At 44.5% G+C, this 21,006-nt stretch overlaps 1 protein-coding gene across 2 annotated transcripts in view; it reads left to right on the forward strand.

Moving 5' to 3' along the window:
• Window positions 1-870: 870 nt before the first annotated feature.
• The window catches only part of FAM120A (family with sequence similarity 120A), a 130,571-nt gene continuing 110,435 nt past the window's right edge, over window positions 871-21,006 (forward strand). For both annotated transcript variants that reach the window (XM_050957741.1, XM_050957742.1), the window contains exons 1-2: window positions 871-1,672; window positions 9,450-9,696. In XM_050957741.1, coding sequence (XP_050813698.1) covers window positions 1,199-1,672; window positions 9,450-9,696 — 721 coding nt within the window. In that variant the 5' untranslated portion in view covers window positions 871-1,198. The remainder of the gene's footprint in view (window positions 1,673-9,449; window positions 9,697-21,006) is intronic.

Genomic DNA, 21,006 nt, shown 5'->3' on the forward strand with positions numbered 1-21,006 from the left:
TGGGAACCAGGGGCTCAGCCAGCTCATATGGGCAGTTAGTGACTACTCAGCCCGGGATGTTGACACTCTTCAATTCGCTTCTCTCATTGGCTGATCTACGTGCAGCAAGCGGCCTTTCCTGCCCAGCACTTGTACAGCACGATATGTACGCTGCTGCGCAGAAACGGGAGCGGGAACAGGGCCGTGTAACTCCCACATGGAGCCCGCTCTTCTGGGCGTGTGTAAATGTGTAAGACTTCCTGCAGCGCTGGAGCCGAGCCCGAGCGGAAGGCTAGTGGGCTGGATGCCTCTCACCCAGCACCCCTCCCCCCAGCTCTGGGGCTGCAACAGCACCCAGCGGGCTCCTCCAGTCCTGAACTCGCACGACCACACTTCAGTGGCGCGGCCCCCTGCCCAAGCACTGCCATCATGCCCAGCGGGACAGAGCTTCTGCCTGGAAGCAGCTTTGCAGCGCGCCCCGCCATTCCCCTTCTCCTGCCGCCGAGCGAGCCTCTTCCTCCGTCAAGTCCTCCACACCCCCTCCCTTTTCCAGCCTCCCTCTCTCCACCGAGCCCCCCGCTCACGTGACTCAGTTCGTCTGCCACCCCCACCCCCCAACTTCCAAGCCCCTCCGCGTAGTAGCCCCCGCCCGCTCGTGCGTAGGGCGCATGCTTGGGTTATGCAACAGCCCTGCCTGGCGGCCCAGGCCCCGCCGCCCGAGTGCCGCAGCCGCAGGCCAGGGGTGCCGTATAGGTGGAAGAGGCCGGGTCGGTGGGGCGCACTCGCGGCCCAGCCCCCCCTGGTGCTGCCCCTGAGGCTACTGTATGCGCGGCGCGCGGGGCCCGTGAGTGGCAGCGGGGGCCGCCGCCAAGTCCCGCCTGTTCCGCTCTCCCTGCTGCAGGCGGCGGCGGCGGCGGGGTGGCTTCCTGCGCGCTGTGCCGCTCCCCCTCCCCCCGGCAGTAGGAGCCGCAGCGGCAGCAGCCCGGGTCCCTCATCCATGGCTCTGTGAGAGCAGCACATGGCGGCCGCAGCTGCCATGAGCCCCCAACTAATCCACACAACTCCCCCCTGAAAGGCCACCTCCAGCAGCAGCGCCCCCACCGGCTCCACCGCTCCCACCCCGCCCGCAACTTCAGCCACAGCCCATCGCCCGGCCAGCACCCAGACCCCGCCGCCGGGCCTGCGCTCGCCCGCCGCCGCCGCCCGCCCGGTCCTCGCCATGGGAGTGCAGGGATTCCAGGACTACATCGAGAAGCACTGCCCCAGCGCCGTGGTGCCCGTGGAGCTGCAGAAGCTGGCCCGGGGCAGCCTCGTGGGAGGGGGCCGCCAGCGGCCCCCTCAGACCCCGCTGCGCCTCCTCATCGACGCCGACAACTGCCTGCACCGGCTCTACGGCGGCTTCTACACGGACTGGGTGAGCGGCGGGCAGTGGAACCACATGCTGGGCTACCTGGCGGCGCTGGCCAAGGCCTGCTTCAACGGCAACATCGAGCTCTTCGTCTTCTTCAACGGGGCCCTGGAGAAGGCCCGGCTCCACGAGTGGGTGAAGCGCCAGGGCAATGAGCGCCAGACCGCGCAGCAGATTGTCAGCCACGTCCAGAACAAGGGCACCCCGCCGCCCAAAGTCTGGTTCCTGCCGCCCGTCTGCATGGCGCACTGCATCCGCCTGGCCCTCATCCGCTTCCACATCAAGGTGAGCAGCGGGGCCCAGTGGCCTGCCCCCGCCTGCCGCGCTCCTCGGCCTCCCCCACCATGGCACCAGCGCCCCCTCTCGCTGCGCCCCTTGGCCCCCCAACTCCACCATGGAACTAGTGCCCCCATCACATGACACTGGCGCCCCCTCTCGCTGCGCCCCTTGGCCCCCCAACTCCACCATGGAACTAGTGCCCCCATCACATGGCACCAGCGCCCCCTCTCGCTGCGCCCCTTGGCCCCCCAACTCCACCATGGAACTAGTGCCCCCATCACATGGCACTAGCGCCCTCTCTCGCCGCGCCCCTTGCCCCCCATCTGTACCATGGCACTAGCGCCCTCTCTCGCCGCGCCCCTTGGCCCCCCCATCTCCACCATGGCACTAGCGCCCTCTCGCTGCGCCCCTTCGCCCCCCAACGCCACCATAGCACTAGTGCCCCCATCACATGGCACCAGCGCCCCCTCTTGCTGCGCCCCTTGCCCCCCCATCTTTACCATGGCACTAGCGCCCCCATCACCACCATGGCACCAGCGCCCCCTCTCGCTGCGCCCCTTGGCCTCCCCCACCATGGCACCAGCGCCCCCTCTTGCCGCTTTCTTCAGTCCCTGTGGCCAATTCCCGGCGCTACGGCCTGGGGAGGGGTAGTCCTCTAAGATGGCAGCGGGATTGCCCTCCCGGTAATGTCCGTACCGAGTTCAGCGAGGGGAGGGGGGATCGTGTATTCCCATATCCGCAAAATGTCGTCAAAACCTGGCGGGGAGAGGAGGTTCGGCGAGCTCCCTGGGAGCGGCCTCCACTGGCCAGCGGCAGCTGCACAACTGAACGCGGCCAAAGTTTATGCTGCTGCCGCTGCCTTCTCCGAGGACCCCCTCAGGCTGGAGCAAAACTAGCCTTGCTGCCGCCTGGGAACTGCAGGGTGCCCTTAGCAGGCAGAGGGGAGGGTGTAGTGAGCACCCTGGTATCCTTAATCTCCGCTGGGATTTTCTATTTATACATACCAGTCAGCCTGCGGAAGCAAAATGAGGGTGATTTATAGCATCCGGGGAGAGTCCTTCATCAGCCGAACTGCCCAAATGGGCCACAGCGAGGAAAATCACAGTTTCAGCATGCCTTCAAAATGGGGCATAGCAACAACTTAATGGTTTCAAAAACAGGACTAGCTGTGTTGCTTCCCCTGGCTTTCCTTTTACTTTTTCTTCACTTCTTTCAGTGCATTTTATATTGTTTGTCTTTTCCATCTTTCTTTATTTTATTTTCTTTTTACTGAGGGGGTTATCCTGATTTTCCCTTTCTGTTGTAGTCTCTATCCCTTCATGTGTAGATTCTTTTCTTTCACTACTCCCCTTCATGTCGTCTTGGGGTAGCAACTTAAGAGTCCTACTCACCCATCAAATGTGGCTGATGATGGTGTTTTGTAGGGTGACAGTGAATTTGCAGGTATCATCCTCCAAATGCTGATTAGCTGACAATCTTATTTATATATAAAGTTGGATATTTTCTTTTGCTTTAAAACTGGGTGCAGTATTCTGTGCTAGATCCTCTGCCTCCATGTTCTTTTGGGGGTCATTGTTCTATTCATTTATCTGACTGTAAAATGTCCCTTGCTGCCCTGAGTTCCCTCTTCTTAGAAACACACTTAGCTAATTTGCTCTACAGATAACTGTATACTCTACATTTTTGCCCCTTCATGTGGAATATTACATATTTTTTGTCAAGAGTTTAAATAGGCCTTATAAAACAACAGTTACTAAAAAGTCAGTAAAGTTGTATTGTACTTGATGGGCCAGCAACAAGTTCTGCCATGAGGCAAGATGTTAATTTGCATTTAAACTGAAGATGTTTTGCCTAAATGAAGTGTATTATCAGATGCTAAAATGTAGATGTTCAGAATCCACGGTAAAAAGCTAAAATAACTTGTCAAATATAAAGAGGGCCAGAATACTTCCATAAAGAGGTTTCAAGTAGTTAATCCATTATTCTAAAATAATTAACACAAAGTAGTGCCATAACCTGTTTTTCTTGTAAACTAGTACTGCTTAACATATAGTTATGCGCTGTAGTTTAAACTGTTTTTATTTCAGACAAGTATAAATTTGCCGATAGTTTTGACTGCAGGAGGGAATGTCTTTGAGGCTTTATTATGATCTTTTTACTCTAGCATCCGAGAGAGGTTGCAAAACATTTTATATACTTTTTATCCAGCTTTCAAGATTTGTAGTAATCTTGCAGTAATATTGTTTTTTTTTTTAAATTATGACACACATTTAATGGATATTATTTACCACAAAAAAAATGTTGTAGCTAAAACCTGGAATGAAAATTCCAGGAATTATTTTTTTAAACGTCCACTAAGGAGAAAAGAGGAGAAGAAGTTGGAACACATACTAACTAGTTGCCAACTTTGGCTATTACTTCTGTAGCATAGTAAATATTATGTGACCTTCAGAGTTGTGCCACTGATCAGTAATTGGAGCTTAACATTATTCGGCTTTTGTACTGTCCATTTTGGTAGATTCCACCACAGCTGTAACTGGGCCAAAAGATAACTTTGAGCTCAGGACAAGTTTCTGTAAAGAATGCTGTCTTGAAAGGGTTTTGAAGAAGTGATTTTTTGGTTAAGTTTTTCAGTGTTCAGCAAAAGGAAGAAACAACAAAATATCTTACTTTCTGGAATTTTGTGAGGTTCAGTGAGACCTTTGATTCACAGAGGAAAACTTAGCATTTTATTTTCCATCTAGGACTTAAGGTTGAAAGGCCTAGGATTAAAAATGATCCTGCATTTTAGAGGCAGTTACAGCTCAGCCTAAGCTGATGGTGGAAGTCCCACCCCTTGGTCCCATTGTAACTGGTAAGAAATTTTATAACTCTGTGGGTTGATGTATCTAGTGTAGTGATAGGTTAACAGGAATGACAGATGTACAACGTGTTACTATTATTGACAGGTTAGTGTGAATGATTGTCCTGTTCCTGTATGTATGTAGATTTATTATTTTTCGTACGATAGGTTGCGGCTAACAGGAGAAGTGAGATTTCGCCTTCCTGTGTTAATCAGATGTGGCATATACCTAGAATAAACTAGAAGTCCCTCAGGGTAGAAACTCTCTCTCTCGTGTTATGTACTGCAAAACACTGAGGCTTGACATTTTATTTAAAGTCCTTATTTAGTCACTGGTTACCTTTGTCATGATGGCAGCTATTCTTTTTCCCATGCTGTACCTGGCCAGCATTAAATAGTTTGATTATGTAATATGATTATATTAGTCTGTTTTTGTAGCTTGAAAAAATATTTTCTAAATAAAAGGGCATTAAAGATCACCTGGTGGAATATCAAGTAATGTGAAATTATTGTTATAGTATAATATATCCTGTTGTCTTTCCATGAAATAGATATTAAGATTTTCTTTTTGTCTAACTCCTTAATTTCTGGAACTCCTGCATGATACTTTTGCTACTGTTTTAAATGGATACTGTGATCTGATGTCAGAGTGTATAATGTGCAAATTCTGGGTTCTGAAGAAATTTTTTTCCTCTTAGCCCCAGAGACCTGAGGATTTCCCAGCAGTAAAATAAAGGTTTTTTCCTAACTTTTTTTTGTAGATGAAATGGATTGTTTTGGTATTGATAGCTGATTAACATGCAGCAAATTAGTAATAAGTTTTAACTAGCTGTTAGTAGCTGACTATATCTACTCTAGCACTTTTGTTGGTCAGGGGTCTGAAAAAACACCCCTGACTGACATAAGTTTCACAGACAAGCGCTGGTGTGGACAGCATTATGTTGGCAGGAGATGCTCTCCTGCCGACATAGCTACTGCTTGTTGTTGGGGATGGTTTAATTATATTGATGGGAGAGCTCTCTTCTGTCAGCATAGAGCGGCTACACAGAAGACTTTACAGCGGTGCTGCTGTAAGGTCTCTAATGTAGACATAGCCATAGTCACTTAAGCAATATGTAAACTGGATTTGTGTATTGTTTCTATTCTTTCGAGTACATTTAATGTATTTAAAGTTGCTGAATTTGACAGCTTTGTGGCTGTCCACAAAAAAGAGGAGCTGCAGCATGAGTTTTTCTTTACTTCCCTGCCAACATGCTTACAACTTGACCTGAAGGAACCAACTTTAGTGGGGAGAGGACAGTTCATACTTATTGAATCCTTGGCCTTTTTGCTGAGATTGTGAATAAAGGATCAGTTGTGTCGGGTTTTGTGGACATACGTCTCTTGGGGAGCTGGATTTATCCCACCAAAGCACTTGAAAGTTATCAAAGAGTAATCCTTTTTTAGTCACTGCCAATGTTGGAGAGATTAAAATTGCTGACCTAGAGGTAGAAGGCAGCTCCATATTGCTCTGTTTCTTTGAGCTGGCCAGCCCTCTGTGAAATGGGGAGAATTTGTTAGTAATCCAAATAGATGATCAGTTTATACAACCAACTAGGGTGCTGTGTAGATAGGGGTATATATAGATAATTTAAAGATTAGACCATAAACTTCCTGCTTTTTACTAATAACTTATTTTCCAGTGTGTGTGTGTATATATATTTTTTAAACTCAAAATTAGCTACTTTTTTGTTCTCATGCACTATTTTCTTTTATTGATCATAGTTTTGGTATCTATTTTATAGTTCTCAAATATACTTTTCTCTTTAATCCTTATCCCAAACCCCTTCACATTCTACGTACCCCACAGTTTCTGACAACGTACTGGGTGGGCAGGAGTAAATCAAACTTGCATGTTTAATTTTTTTTGCATGTGCGTAAGGCAATACAACCTCATTGCAGAATGAAATCCCTTGTTTTATTTTGGTGTTTCAAGAAAGTTTGTTTTGAGAACATTGGTAACAAGTTTTAAATATGAACTAATCTTCAGTAATCTTACTGAAAACAGTTGTGATTTATGGCCTCTCTGCACTCTTTACAAACTGTTCATTAGCTCAGTTTATTGTGCTAAGAAAAAAGTAAATACTTCCCACCCAGTGCAGATTTAAAGAATTTGTAGATTACTTCAGCACAACATAAGCTAACACAGATTTCTCTGAGATATTAAATGTTTGTACAGATCCTTATTTTTGTTGTGAACCTTTGTTTGTTGTCCATTGAAAGAAATGTAATTCATGAAACAGAAACTTGTTTTTATGCCAAACATGTTTGTTAGTATTTAAATGTTTAAGCAGTGCACGGGGACCTAGCATTGTTAGCTTTGGCAGAACCTCATTTTCTTTTCCGTGTGTGTCAGCTAGTAAATCTTAAATTATTTTCTCTTTTCCTGTTCTGTCCTCATTTACACATGACTTAGATTTAAACTTAATTTTTGCCTTTTTAAATGCTAAAAATTGTTTCAAGTTACATTACCTTTTATTTTTCTTCCCCCCCTTCAGATTTCTGATTTTCACCTTTGTGCTTTACTTTGGCATAACATGCATGTTCCAACTAGTTTGATTTGTGCAACTTTTAAACCTCTTATCTCTAGCTTTTATACCCGTTTTGTGGCTCTTGTATCCGGTTTTGGTTTTGGTAAAGTTGAAAGTTCGCTGTACCTTGACAGGCAGCCATTACAGCTCTTCATCGTATAACAGCTTAACTATTTGTGTTACTTAAACACAGTTCAGTAATATAAGTCCAACATGTACACGATTCATATAACTTGCTAATACTTATGAAAAATATAATAGAGTTAATCATAAAAATTGTGCTAGTAACTTTCCCAGGTTAAAATATTTTATAGTTCTGATTTTTGAACTCTTGCATTTTTCTTTTTGAGTGACTAGAGTCATCTTTGACAACTTGATAACCTGCCACAAGGAGTTTTTCAGTCTATCTTGGACATGAACAAAATAGCCACACATACCACACCAAATGGTGATGTAACTAATTAGATACTTATGAAACAACTCTTAAGATGTTACCTTTAGGATGGGTACTTTTGAGAAGCAAGGGAATGCATTGAGAAACTTTGTGCACCATTGACCTTAAATGCAGATTTTTGCAATCAGGATAACTTTGACATGGAGTTAAAAGATGAAGATAGAAAAAGTGAAACGTAGAAGAGCATAACCTTTTCCTCATCCCTTGATACTTAACAAATATACCAAACATATACCCACCCAAACATAGTTTCCCTAAGAAACTAGGTAAAAGCAAAATACTGAGTAAGATGCTGACTGTCCAGTAACTCAAGTTACTAAATATGAGTCAGTCATCAAGTTACATGTGTGAATCTGAACTTATACTGGGGTATCCTTACGAGAACCTTGAATATCAATAGAAGATCAATACAATGTGACTGTATTACATGCAGATAACATGGAATAATATTCAGAGCACAAGGGCTGCTTTGTTTGAACAACTTTTTAAATTTGCTTTTAGAAGTAAAGCTTCTTTTTTACTAAGTAATAAAGTGTTAGTTTAAACTATTGTGATTTGACTGAAGAGTGATAGAACTATTATGATTATTTATTTTATTATATGTGTTATCATACTGCATAGGAGACCTGGTCATGAACCAGGATCCTGTTGTGCTAGGTGCTGTAGAAACACAGAACAAAAAGACTGTCCATGTCCCAAGCATCTTACAAACCGACTCTTAAATTTGGTTAATTTATCACTAAGTCTGTTTATAACTATATAACATATGTGTTGTGGTGAATTGAACTGTTATTTTACCCTTGTTGTGTTTGCTATTTTTCTTGGGTTTGAATAGGTATCTCAAGGCATTTTACTTTTAAATTCAGATGCTTGTTGAGGGTAGGTTATACCAGCATGAAAGCTTTCGGCATTTTTCCAAATCACTGACTAATAGTTTGGGATGTAGGTAACAGCAGAGGACAAAGGAGCAAGTTTTCATAAACAGTAGTTTTTTTTTTTTGTTTTTTTTTTTTAATTTTTTCGGGGCTTGATATTGCAGTTGTGGTTCCTGTAACTTGTTGGAGTCATTGGAAGTTCAGTGTATGGAAGGGCAGACAGTGGAGTGTTGGATACTTATCTGACTATTTTAAAAATTATTGTTAACACAAGCCCCTTTTGTCTGATCAAGAAGTTTGCTTATTTCCAATGTCAGAAGTTGGTCTTTATTTGACTTACTTGAGTCTTCTGTAATTATGCCTCCATTGGAACTACTCTGTTCTAGTCCTTTCAGTGACTAGGAAAGTACATCCTTGAGAATCTTTTTTCCCTAAGTTGGCTGATATTGACTGGTGTAGTAGTATATGTGTGTATTTTGAAAAACTGTTAAAATGTAACATAATACAATAATGCTGAGCTATCTTTAAGTAGTATCACTTCTGTCTAAATACCTTTGAGATCTTAGTGTTTTCACAACATGCTACCTATAGCATTGTATGAAATCTCTGCTCAAAATGCATTCTTTGGATCTTTGTTTTATTTTAATCCTACTCCAAATGTTCAGGTTCTCCTTAAGCCAGGGGTCCCCAACGCGGTGTCCGCGGGTGCCTTGGCGCTCACTGGGGCATCTAATTGCGCCTGTGTACTGGCCAGCAGACGAGCATCGTCTGAAATGCCGCCGACAAGCGTCGTCATCGGCATTTCTGCGGCAACGCCTCTGGATGACGCTGCTTGTCGGCAGCGATGCCTGTTGATGTTGCCGCTTGTTGGTGCCATTTTGGCGGATGCTCGTCCACCACCAAGGTCCTCAGTGGCTCGTCGTCTGGTGGTTGCCAGACGAAAAAGGTTGGGGACCACTGCCTTACCTTGAGATCCATATCTGTAGCTTATCATACTAAATATGAGAACAGACTGTTAATGCTTTTTTCTCTTCTTTTATAGGTTGCACAGAGCATTGAGGATCACCATCAAGAAGTAATCGCTTTCTGCAGAGAAAAAGGTTTCCATGGTTTGGTTGCATATGACTCCGATTATGCATTGTGCAACATCCCTTACTATTTCAGTGCCCATGCCCTAAAACTGAGCCGTAATGGGAAAAGTCTCACAACAAGTCAATATCTGATGCATGAAGTTGCCAAGCAACTGGACCTGAATCCAAACCGCTTTCCTATTTTTGCTGCTCTGTTAGGTAGGTTAAATAATAAGATAATTTTACATATTGTGACTAATGAAACTTACAACTTATATTTATATTAACAATAAATGATTTGTAAAACATGTATGTGTATAATATCTTTAACAAAGCTCTTTCCTTGTATGACCTGTTTCCCTTTCCATTGTTTTTGAGCTATTATATTCTGTCATTCCATACTCACTGCAGCTTTAGGTTCCTTGTGGCACTAACTTGCGCATGTCTGTGAATGCAATCAACTTTTGAGTCTAGAGAGGTGCTCTGTGAATAGCTACAAAGGTTGTGAAAAGAGCAATGCAAATCTCTTATGGAAATAAACTAGGAGTTCTGCAAAAGCTCTCAGCGAAAGCATTTTACTTCATGAATGGGATCAAAGTTTTCAGACGGCTTTAGTCATATTAATACACTGTATTTAAGCTCTACTTTTAATAACCATGGTTTGTCTGAGTAAGTTTTCAGATAGACAGATGTACTTGTATACTCTATACATTCATGCTAAAAATGTTGAATTGTGTAGTTATCTTGCACTTCCAGAGTACTTTTTATCTCAGATATGAGTGTTGTACAAGCATTAGTAGTACCTCAGCTGCCTGGATCACTTCTCTGTTACTGAGGTGGGTCTGAGCAACTGTTTCACTACAGGACAATTTATGTCCAAAACTGAAAAGTATTGTATTTAATTGAAACTGCAGGGAAGTACTGGTCGGCAGTACGTAACTATCTCCGCTGGAGTTTGGCTAGAACACTTTCCTGCCTCTGATGGTACGTGCTATGAAATCTTTAATGAGCCCAACTAGTGAAGGTCTCAGTTCCATGTCTCATCTGAAAGATGTCACTTTTAGCAGCACAGTACTGCCCACACCATTCTAGCACTTTGTTCTATTACTGACTTGCCATTTACTGTATCACTAGTACCATTGCAGCACTGAGGTTTTCTACGGGAGACCGCCAAAGAAAAACACTTACATAGACTGGTATTCTAAATTCTTTTGGGCAAAAAGTAATGAGTAAACGTTTTCCATCATGGTGTGCTGGATAGAGCACCAGACTAGACCGAGAGACTTGGATTCTATTTCCACCTCTCCCATTGACTTGCTGAGTGACCTTGGGCAAATTGCATAACCTCTTTAGTTCTTTCTCATCTGTAAAATGAGTATAATACTTCAAGTGCTTTGAAATCTATAGATGAAAAGGGCTATGTATTACTCCCCTGATATGCCAGTGCTCTAGTAAACACTAAAATTCATATACACACATACTTTGTCAAGGCTAATATTTTCTCTACTAAAAGGTGAAATCCTTTGCATAAGAATAGAAAGAACCATACAGCAGTGAGTGATTCAAAAAACACTTGCAGTGGGACCATGCAGGAAACAGATAATATTTCTGGTCATGTCAGTTCATGTTTTCTTTCTGTGTCAAGAATAGTTATCACCACTACTCCCCAGATTGATAAATTGTTGTTAATATGAAGTACTGGTAAAACAGCTAGTGATGCTAGGAGTTTTATGTGAGTGGTGGTTGGTATTGCTGTTGCTAGAATCTGTCTAAACTGACACTTTATATAACAAAATAGTCCTTAAAATTTGTTTTTAGCAGAGAAAACCTTGTCTTTCTGTGATTTAATGTTTTGAATGGCTTGTAAGTTTTTTGAAGTATATTCCGCTGAAACTTACTTATAAAACAAGACACTAGCTCTTTGAAACAAAAAAAATTTACCAGATATTTTTGTGGCTTGCTTCATATTGGTTCAGATCAGACCATGAATAACCATTGAGCTAACATCCTGATTGGTTTGACTATTTTCTTATTTTTTGGAGTCTGAGTGATGTAGTTATAGAAAAGGTTCTATATGAACTCTGGGCACTTGAACTCTAGGATTCTGCAGATTTATCAGTACTATGCTGTTTGTATTTGAATATTGTAATGAATATTACTGAATTTAGGCACTGCAGTACTATAAATAAACTTTTATAATGGTTTATAGGAAGGGTTGTTGGTTTATTTGGGCATAATGTCACTATGGTCGTCTCAGTATTTTGAGATATTACTTGTTTTTGAAAGATAGTGTGTAATTCTAATCATGTCTTTAATACAGTGAAAGTTGTATGTAATCTGGCAAATGTTTAAAAGCAGCGCATCTTAAGTAACCTGAATAAAACTATAGGTGGGCTGCATGTCTTGACAGATGTCTCAGACTTGGCTCATGTGGTCTCCACGTGTCCTCTAAACCTCATAGATGGGGTGAAGGAATCACTTAGTGGTAAGAATGCCTAAGGGCTTGTCTACACAGAGAAAATAACCAGCACTGCTGTAGTGGTATAATTGTTCTACTAAGGCTATGCTAGTATAGCTCCCCTGTGAGAACATTGTATTCTGGAATAATTACAATTAAGATAGTATCTTAAACAGCAATTACAATTATTCCAGAATAAATTACTGTTATATCAGAATAAAGTCACTTACTTCAGAGTAGTGTGTCAGCATGAGAGCGTTATACCAGCATAGCCACAGTGGAATAACTATTTCACCGTATAGTTATGCTAGTCCGTTTCCATGTTTAGACAAGCCCTTAGTGTTTCTGTTTTTAATCTGTGTTACTAGTTCCCTGTTGAAGTTCACCTTTTGGGCTGAAAGTTTCTATACCTGGTGCTACCCAAAGGTGAATTGTTCTTGAAACTTTGAGGGTGAGAGAGGCTCCACCATTGAGTATGAACAGAGTGCAGACAAATGGTGACCTTCCTTTAATAATAATTAATAATTAAAAAAAAAGACAAAATGGCTGGGGTTAAAAAGTTGAAACTTGACAGGGAAGTGCTTTTGAGTATTGCAGCAAAGTATTTGGATCAATTTTGGGGGCTTAAAAATCACACTTTGTGATGTGACTGTGAGTACGATTTTTTTCCAATCTCCTCCTGAAGTTTTCTCTAACTAGAGAACACAGTTTGTATTGTTCAGGTTTAACTTAGCTGCTTATTGTAGGAAGGAGAGTGCCTCAGATATTGGGCAGTTAAGATGCTGCCAGGGACACCCTGTTTTGGGTAGTGTATGCACTTAAAGGCATCTGATCCAACTCAAAAACAGTGGGAGTTTGGATCCACTCGGTAAGTATTGACTTGTATACTTGAAAACCTTGTGTAAACCTTGGTCAGTGGAAAACCTAAGCACAATGTGAGGTAGAGGGGTCTTATTTAGTATATTCCTTATATGGGGCAATGTCTTTAATTGGTGTCTAACCTTTTTATTTAAAAAAACCCCCTAGTAAATGTAATAAAAATGAAAAAAAATAATAAAAAATAGAGGTTACATAGTTAAGCATTCAGATCAGGAAATAGCAGAGCTAAGGTTGCTTGTGTAACCTTAATCTATTCCCCATTGTGCGTATGCAGTATAAGAAGTCTAATTACTCATTCACATGCTGTTTCTCAAACAACAGGATTGGTGGGTTTTTTTGTTTTGTTTTGGTAAAAGAACTTCAGATACATTTTGTAATTTGTAGTATCTTCTACGTATGATATATCAGACATAGTACTTAAGTGCAGCTGCATCTTCTACTGCATATCTTAAATTTTATTTAAAAATTCTATACTTGAGAAATGATCATGTGCATATATTCATTATAGCAGTTTGTCTCTGCACCTTGAAGCCTTTAAAGCAGGATTTGAGGACTTCAGTAGCTCAGACATAGGTTAGGGGTTTGATACAGGAGTGGGTGGGTGAGATTCTGTGGCTTGTGTTGTGCAGGAGGTCAGACTAGATGATCGTAATGGTCCCTTCTGACCTTTAAAGTCTATAATTCTATGATCAGAATTAACCAGATTGACACAAGGAGGCATGACAGTTGAATGTCAGGTCCAAGGGCTGGAAACATAATTATTTTAAAAAAGAAATCTCAGATCCTGCTGAAGTTGATGGGAATCATCCAGGAAAGCTTCCTACTTGTCCATGCTGAGTGGCTTTTTCAGCCTTGAATTGAGGTTTACTAATCCTTACTTAAATTGGGCTCCAGTGACCTAGAGGTCTGTAGTGATGAAGTAATTGCTCTGTGAAAACTGTTTAATATTAGTTGTGTTCTTAATGGCCACATGAGGACACGCAATATCATTTCTCTCCTTGATGGCAGTCTCAGCGGGAAGTGAAGGATTTGAATGGGCATGTTGACTAAATAGTTTGTCCATTCAGGTAAGGAGTGAGATATTCCATTCAATTAGTTTGAAGAATTTTGAACTGCTTTTGTCTCTGCAGTTGTTGTTAAAGTTGGCAGTCCTCAAACTGTGATCCAGGGACATCCTCTAGTGGTGTGGAGAGGGTGACTAACAGCAAGGTACTGGTTTCCCTCAAGTCAGCTAAAATACATTACTTTCCTAATATTAATTTTCCTTGTAAACAGTTGCTGTGGTTGCCACAGCAATATGTGATTTGTGAATGGGAAGGAAAGGCTAAGGGCTGATTTACACTGAAAAATTATTTTGACCTAGCCCTGAGCAATGCAGCTATGAGAAATTCTGCACCATAGTTAGGTTGACCTAACTCCGAATGTAGATACAGTTAGGCTGATAGAAGAATTCTTCCGTTGACCTAACTACAGCCACTCAGAGTGGTGGTAATGGAAAACCCCTTCTGTCAGTGTAAGAAGCGTCTACATTATGGCATTACAGAGGCATAGCTGTAGTGCTGTAGCGGTGCTTCTATGGAAACTGTAATGTGGACATACCCTAAAATGTCGAAGCAGTGAAAAAGTTTGAAATATCGTGCTTTAAATATATTGACAGCACTAGAGACTAAGCCTGTAGCTTTTTACAAATGTATTAAATATGAAAAAATACTTTGCTACATTTATGATAGTTAAATTTAATTGAGTCTGTTAGGATTTCTTCTCATGCTTTGTAAAATCCATTTTCAGATGCTGTCACCAGTGAATCATGTTCTTGCTTTATTTAAGATGTTTCCTCCTATTTCTTCAATCCTTTTTTTTTTATCTGATTGCAATGTACTATGCTTTAGCAAAGTGGAAAATTTATTTAAATAATTTTGATTTTCCAAAGTGGTTTAAGTGGTAAATGACCACATAGCTTAGTCATAACTTGCCAGCCCTTTTCATTCCCAGGCTAACCAATTGACTTGAGGTAGTATTTACTAAATAATTAGTAGAACTGCATTGCTTTAATAATCTATCTTAAAATTAGCTCATATTAAAATTAGCAAATATAATGAAAATATGGGGAGAGAATAGTTTCAGATGATGGCTTAGTTATGTTTTTGAAAGTAGGATTTTATGTTAACCTCTTGTTCACTCAGCATTGCCAGACTAAGCCAATTTGCCTGATATTTCTCATGTGTATTGTTTGCTGAGGGTCAGACTTCTGTTGGAAAGGTTTTCAAAGCTAATTGGGTAGGCCACTGGAAAACACGAGAGCTTTTAAAAAGAACAGTCCTCAATATTTCAAGTTTCCCAATGGTTTTCAGCAACCTTGTCTCAAAATGGCTTTGCCCAGTTACTTCAGATTTGTTTTTTTCTACTGACATCAGTGAATTGGTATTCAATTATTTTTGGAAAGTGTCTGTTTTAGCTTGAAGTCATTTGAGGAGTATTAACTAAATCTGGGAGATGGCTGCAGAATTTGTTAGATACCCGAGTGCATCACATGAAGTTCAGAAAGAAACAGCTAGGATGGGAGACAAGGTTAAGTGTCTTCAGTTGAAGCTTTAAGAAGAAATCTTATTAACTTCTGTAGAGGCTGCATCTCCCACATGAGCTCCAGCTCTTTCTGTGTTCTGAATTGTAGTGACTCCAGATATAAAATTTAAAGACTGATTTAGAATAGTATATAAAGATTTATTTCAGAAAAAAATTAGAATTTAAAAATTCAGCTGTTAAAACGTAGATAATATAATTACATTAATCTGAAAACTCAAAGCTAAGGTTGGACTTGAAAAATATGGAAATGCAGAGTTAATATTTTGCTCTTAATATGAACCTTCAGGTTTTGAAACAATTGTCCCTCTGTAACAACATTTTCTTCTTCGACTGCTTGTTCATGTTGATTCCATTCTAGGTGTGTGCATGCCCACGTGCATGGTTGTTGGAGATTTTTTCCTTAGCGATATCAGTAGGGCCCTTTGAGTGCTGTGCTTATGTGTCGGCATATCAGGCATTGCCGGGCCTACGCCCTCTCAGTTCCTTCTTACTACCTGTGATAGTTAGTCGGAGTGCCTTTCCTTGCATAGGAAGGGCTAGAGGTTTCCTCTCTTCTGACTTCGAGCCTTAGGGCCTTGTAAATAGTTGTTTATAGTAGTTAGTGTTAAGTAGTTAAGTGTAGTTAGAAATTAGAATCCCAGCGAGGACTTTGTCCCAGGTGGGCCATGCCTTGGTCTCCAGAGTTTAAGCCCTCTGAGGACTGTAACACGCTTATGCCTGTAAGTGAGCCCCCCCACAGCAGCTGCCTGACGCTTGGAGGAATCACATGGGAAGGACACAAGTTGTATTTATAAAAAATTTTCGACTCAGGACTGAGAAACAGCAGGATATTCGTTTGCGGGCTCTCCTTATAGGGGCTGCCCTTTGTTGGGTTTCCGAGGCGTCCCACCAAGACTCTCCTAGTACTTCGGCCTAGGTGCACAGCGCACCCCTAGCACCGCTCCCCACCACCAGTGCCCAGAAAGAAAATGAAGAAGCACTGCTCCCCAGCACCAGGCAAGAAAGGCCCTGGGGCATCGGGCAAAGGATTCAATTTGGTCACCCTTTGCCCCTTCAAGGATCCACCACTGACTCCCAGGAGCAGAAGGGGACCCAAACTTCTGATGGCATCAATGCCTTCCCAAGCTCCCCCGGCACTGAGAGAGCAGAAACTTCTGCTGACACCACATGTGCTGCAGGAAGTAGCAAAGGCTCCCTATGAGGGCAGGCCAGCTGCTAAGGCCCCTTTGGGAGCAGTGGAGCCCCACCGATCCCCCCAAGACAAGGCAGCGCTCTCCATCTCTGCACTGCGAATCTCAGGTGTCGCAGACCAGATCCTCTGGGGCTCGCCACAGTCCACCTGGCATTGGTCCCCTCAATACTGGCACCAATCCTCACTCCAAATACTGGTCTCCTGGTGGCGACAGACAGCAGGCAGACACAGGGGTCAATGGCTCCACTGTAGTCGCCGGAAGGGGATTCCTCTAGCACAGAAGGGCAGTTCAGCCCTTCGCCAAGACCTCATTGGCGTGAATAGGTACTTGAGGCCGTGTTAACGTTTACAGTGCTGCCTTGGCAGCACGGCCAGTGGCCTTATTGGAGTGCGTGGGGCATGCTGGTGATGATGATGCCCCCTTTGCACCACTCATCTGCTTGGAGCAACAGCTGGCAGCACTGACTGCACCGGGCTTGATGCATGAGACCCGCTGAGAGGTCAGGGTAGTGGAGACAGCACCCACCCCCAAATCCCCCTTCCCCATTGGGGATGATGCACTTGAGCCTCCACCGGTGGTACAGTTGTCGTCCTCATCCCCAGATGAGGCGGTCATGGGACCCTTGAGGATCAGCCTTCCAGATGAATTTAAGGAAAACCAGGCCCTGCTTCAACGGGTGGCCGAGAATTTTGGCCTACAGGTGAAGGAGACGGCCGAGCAGGTGGACATTTTGTTCAGTGTCCTCTCAGCCTTTTATCCTGGCATGTGTTGCACTACCAGTGCACGATGGGGTCCTGAAAATTGCCATGGCCCTCTGGCAAACCCCATTGTCCATCCCTCCTACCTCCAGAAGGGCTGAAAAGAGGTACTTTGTCCTGGCCAAAGAGTTTGAGTACCTTTATATCCCCCCACCTTTGGGCTCACTTGTTGTCTCGGTAACCAATGAAAAGCAGGGGCAGACTAAAAATAATGGAGATATCCTATCTCCTAGAACTAGAAGGGACCTTAAAAGGAGGTGAGACTAGATGATCATAATGGTCCCTTCTGACCTTAAAGTCTATGAGTCTGTGAGTCATCGAGTCCAGCCCCCTGCCTTCATTAGCAGGCCCAAGTACTGATTTTTGCCCCAGATCCCTAATTGACCCCCTCAACGACTGAACTCACAACCCTGGGTTTAGCAGGCCCATGCTCAAACCACTGAGCTATCCCTCCCCCATTCAGCTCCCAAAAATAGAGGCCAAAGGACTGGACCTATTTGAGAGAGAAATTTATTCAACAGCCAGCCCACAATTCCTGGTGGCAAACCATCAGGCCCTCTTGGGCAGATACAATTTTAACTTATGGGGCTCCCTCTGTAAGTTCAAGGAGTCTCTCCCTCAGGGTCTGGCCCAGGAATTTGGCAACCTGGTGAAGGAGGGCACTGCGGCAGCTAGGTGCTCTCTCCAGATGGCATGGGACATAGTGGACTTGGCAGCTAGAATGATTGCGGTGGTCATGAGGCACAGCTCCTGGCTTCAGACCGCCGGCCTGTCCCAAGAGATGAAGACCTCTATCCAGGACCTCCCATTAGATGGGAACGGTCTCTTTTCAGAGCAGACTGATGGGAGGCTGCATGGGTTAAAGGGCACACAGGCCACCCTTTGCTCGCTGAGCATGCATATGCCACAGTCTGCACGGAAGCAATTCTTCCACCCCATTGCCAAGGCCTTAGCAGCCTCGTCAGGGGTCTGCAGGGAGAAGGGATGAAGACACGAGCTTTAGTCGTCACTGTCTTTCCTCGTCCCACTTACCCGCACAGCTCAGTCTTGTGAAGCATCCCGGGGTCCAGAAGTGCTCGTTTTGAAGGTGCGCTCAAGAGTGATGCCCCAGTCAGTTCCCTGGATCCACCATGTTCTTTCCTGAATTGTCTTCATCCCTACAGTTCAGCCTGGTCGCAGGTCACCTCCGACTGCTGGGTGCTGGACATAGTATCTTGGGGCTATACCTGTAATTTTCGACTGCCTCTCTCAACCCCCTTTTTCTCCATCCCTCTTCAAGGACCCTTCTCACAAGCAACTCCTCGTCCAAGAGATCAAGAACCTCCTGCATCTGCAGGCGGTGGAAGAGGTCTCTCAGGACATGAAGGGAAAGGGTTCTATTCCCTCTACTTCCCCTTTTGCTCTCAGGATTAGGGCCTCAGACCCATTCTGGACCTGCGTTGCCTCAACAAGTCTCTCAGAAAGTTGAAGTTTTGCATAGTCTCCTTGGCCTCCATTGTCCCTTCCCTGGATCTGGGAGACTGGTACGCCATCGTCGACTAGAAGATGCATATTTCCATCTTCTAAGGTCACAGATATTTCCTCTCATTTCATAGTGGGCGCATGCCATTTTCAATTTATGGCTCTGCCCTTTGGCCTCTCATCAGTCCCAAGGGTGTTCACAAAATGTATGATGCCAGTGGCTGCTTACCCGAGACATCGAGGTGTCCAGGTCTTCCTGTACTTCGACAACTGGCTCATCAAGGGTAGGTCTTGGGAGCAAGTGCAGAGAAGCCTCAATCTGGTCCATTCCACCTGCTGCAACCTGGGCCTGTTAATAAGCGAAAAAATATCCTCAACGCCTGTCCAGTGAATAGAGTGCATTGGGGTAGTTCTTGACTCCATGCAAGCCAGAGCCTTCCTTCCGGAAGCTGCGTCTTCAGGCCATGTTGGACCTGATCTTCCATGTAAAGAACCACCATCTCACCACGGCTCACACCTGTCTGTGGCTGTTAGGTCACATGGCTGTGTGTATGTATGTGGTCAACCAAGCTAAGCTCCACCTCTGGCCTCTGAAAGCGTGGCTAGAGTCGATCTACATCCTTTGATTGGTGGTTGGACCCTGAGTTGGTGTTGGAGGGAGTTCCCTTTGCGACCCCATCCCCGTCGCTGACCCTGGTCTCTGATGCTTTGGACCTGGGCAGGGGAGCCCACCTGGGCGAGCTGAGCACCCAGGGCTGCTGGTTGCGGGAAGACCTGTCCCTTCACATCAACATCAGGAAGCTCATAGCGATTCACCTGGCCTGCCAGGCTTTTTTGTCCCACCTCAAGGCAAGGTGGTGCAGGTCCTGACAGACAACACTACCGCGATATATTATATCAAGTGGCAGGATGGTGCCAGTCTTTGGCCCTTTGTTAAGAATCTCTCTGCCTTTTGGATTTTTATGTGCAGCATGCAATTCATCTGATAGCTGCACACTTTCCTGGAACCAGGAATGGCCTGGTGGATTTCCTCAGCAGGACTTTCTCATCTTGCCACAAGTGGTCTCTCCATCCAGAGGTGATCATCATAATCTTCCAGAGACAGGGGATTCCCAAGGTGGACCTGTTCGTGTCCAGGCAGAACAGAAAATGCCACATGTTCTGTTTTATCTGGGGGATAGACCAGGGCTCCTTGTCAGACGCCTTTATCGTTCCTTGGTCGGGGGTTCTGATGTATGCCTTCCTGCCAGTGCCATTGATTCACAGGGTCCTTGTGAAGATCAAGCAAGACAGGGTGAGAATTATCCTAATAGCCCCTGTGTGTTCTTGCAAGCAATGGTTCGGCACGTTGCTGAACCTTTCAGTAGCTGCTGTGCTGCAGCTGCCCCTCTGTCCAGATCTGCTGTCCCAGAACCATGGCAGCCTTTTGCATCCGAACCAGGTGGCACGGCACTTGATGATGTGGCAACTGCATGGCTAAGTGAAGACGGATGGGCTTGCTTGGCACGTGTCCAGCAGGTCTTGCTGGGTAGCAGGAAGCCCTCCACCAGAGTGACTTACCTGGCCGAATGGAAAAGGTTCATGTGCTGGGCCCTGAAATGGTGTGTTTGGACCGAGCCGGCCCCGCTGCAGGAGATCCTTGATTATCTGCTGCACCTCAAACACCAAGGTTTGTCCTGGTCATCGATCAAGGTCCATATGGCTTTTACCTCGGCTTTTCTTCCTCTGTTCCAAGGCAGGTTGAGCTTCGCTCATGACATGACAGCAACCTAATTACAAAGGTTTTTGACAGGTCTGGGGCGTCTCTACCCACGCATCCAGGATCCTGACCTCTCTGGGGACCTGAATGTCATGCTGTCAAGGCTCATGGGGCCTTCCTTGAGCTTGCTCTCTCCTGCTTCTCTCTTGGAAGGTTTTATTCCTGGTCATGATGATGTTGGGCCACAAGGTGTCCGAGATTAGGGCACTTACTTCGGAGCTGCCCTATACGGTCTTCTACAAAGATAAGGTCCAGCCGTGACCGCACCCAGTGTTTCTGCCCAAGGTCGTTTCCCAATTTCATACAGGCCAGGACATATACTTACCCATCTTCTTTCCAAAGCCTCACGTGTCAGATGAGGAGCGCAGGCTACACACCCTGAACATCAGGAGAGCGCAGACATTCTGTGCAGATAGAACAAAGCCATTCCATAAGTCA

Source organism: Gopherus flavomarginatus, chromosome 6 (genome assembly GCF_025201925.1).
Source record: "Gopherus flavomarginatus isolate rGopFla2 chromosome 6, rGopFla2.mat.asm, whole genome shotgun sequence".
Lineage (NCBI taxonomy): Eukaryota > Metazoa > Chordata > Testudines > Testudinidae > Gopherus > Gopherus flavomarginatus.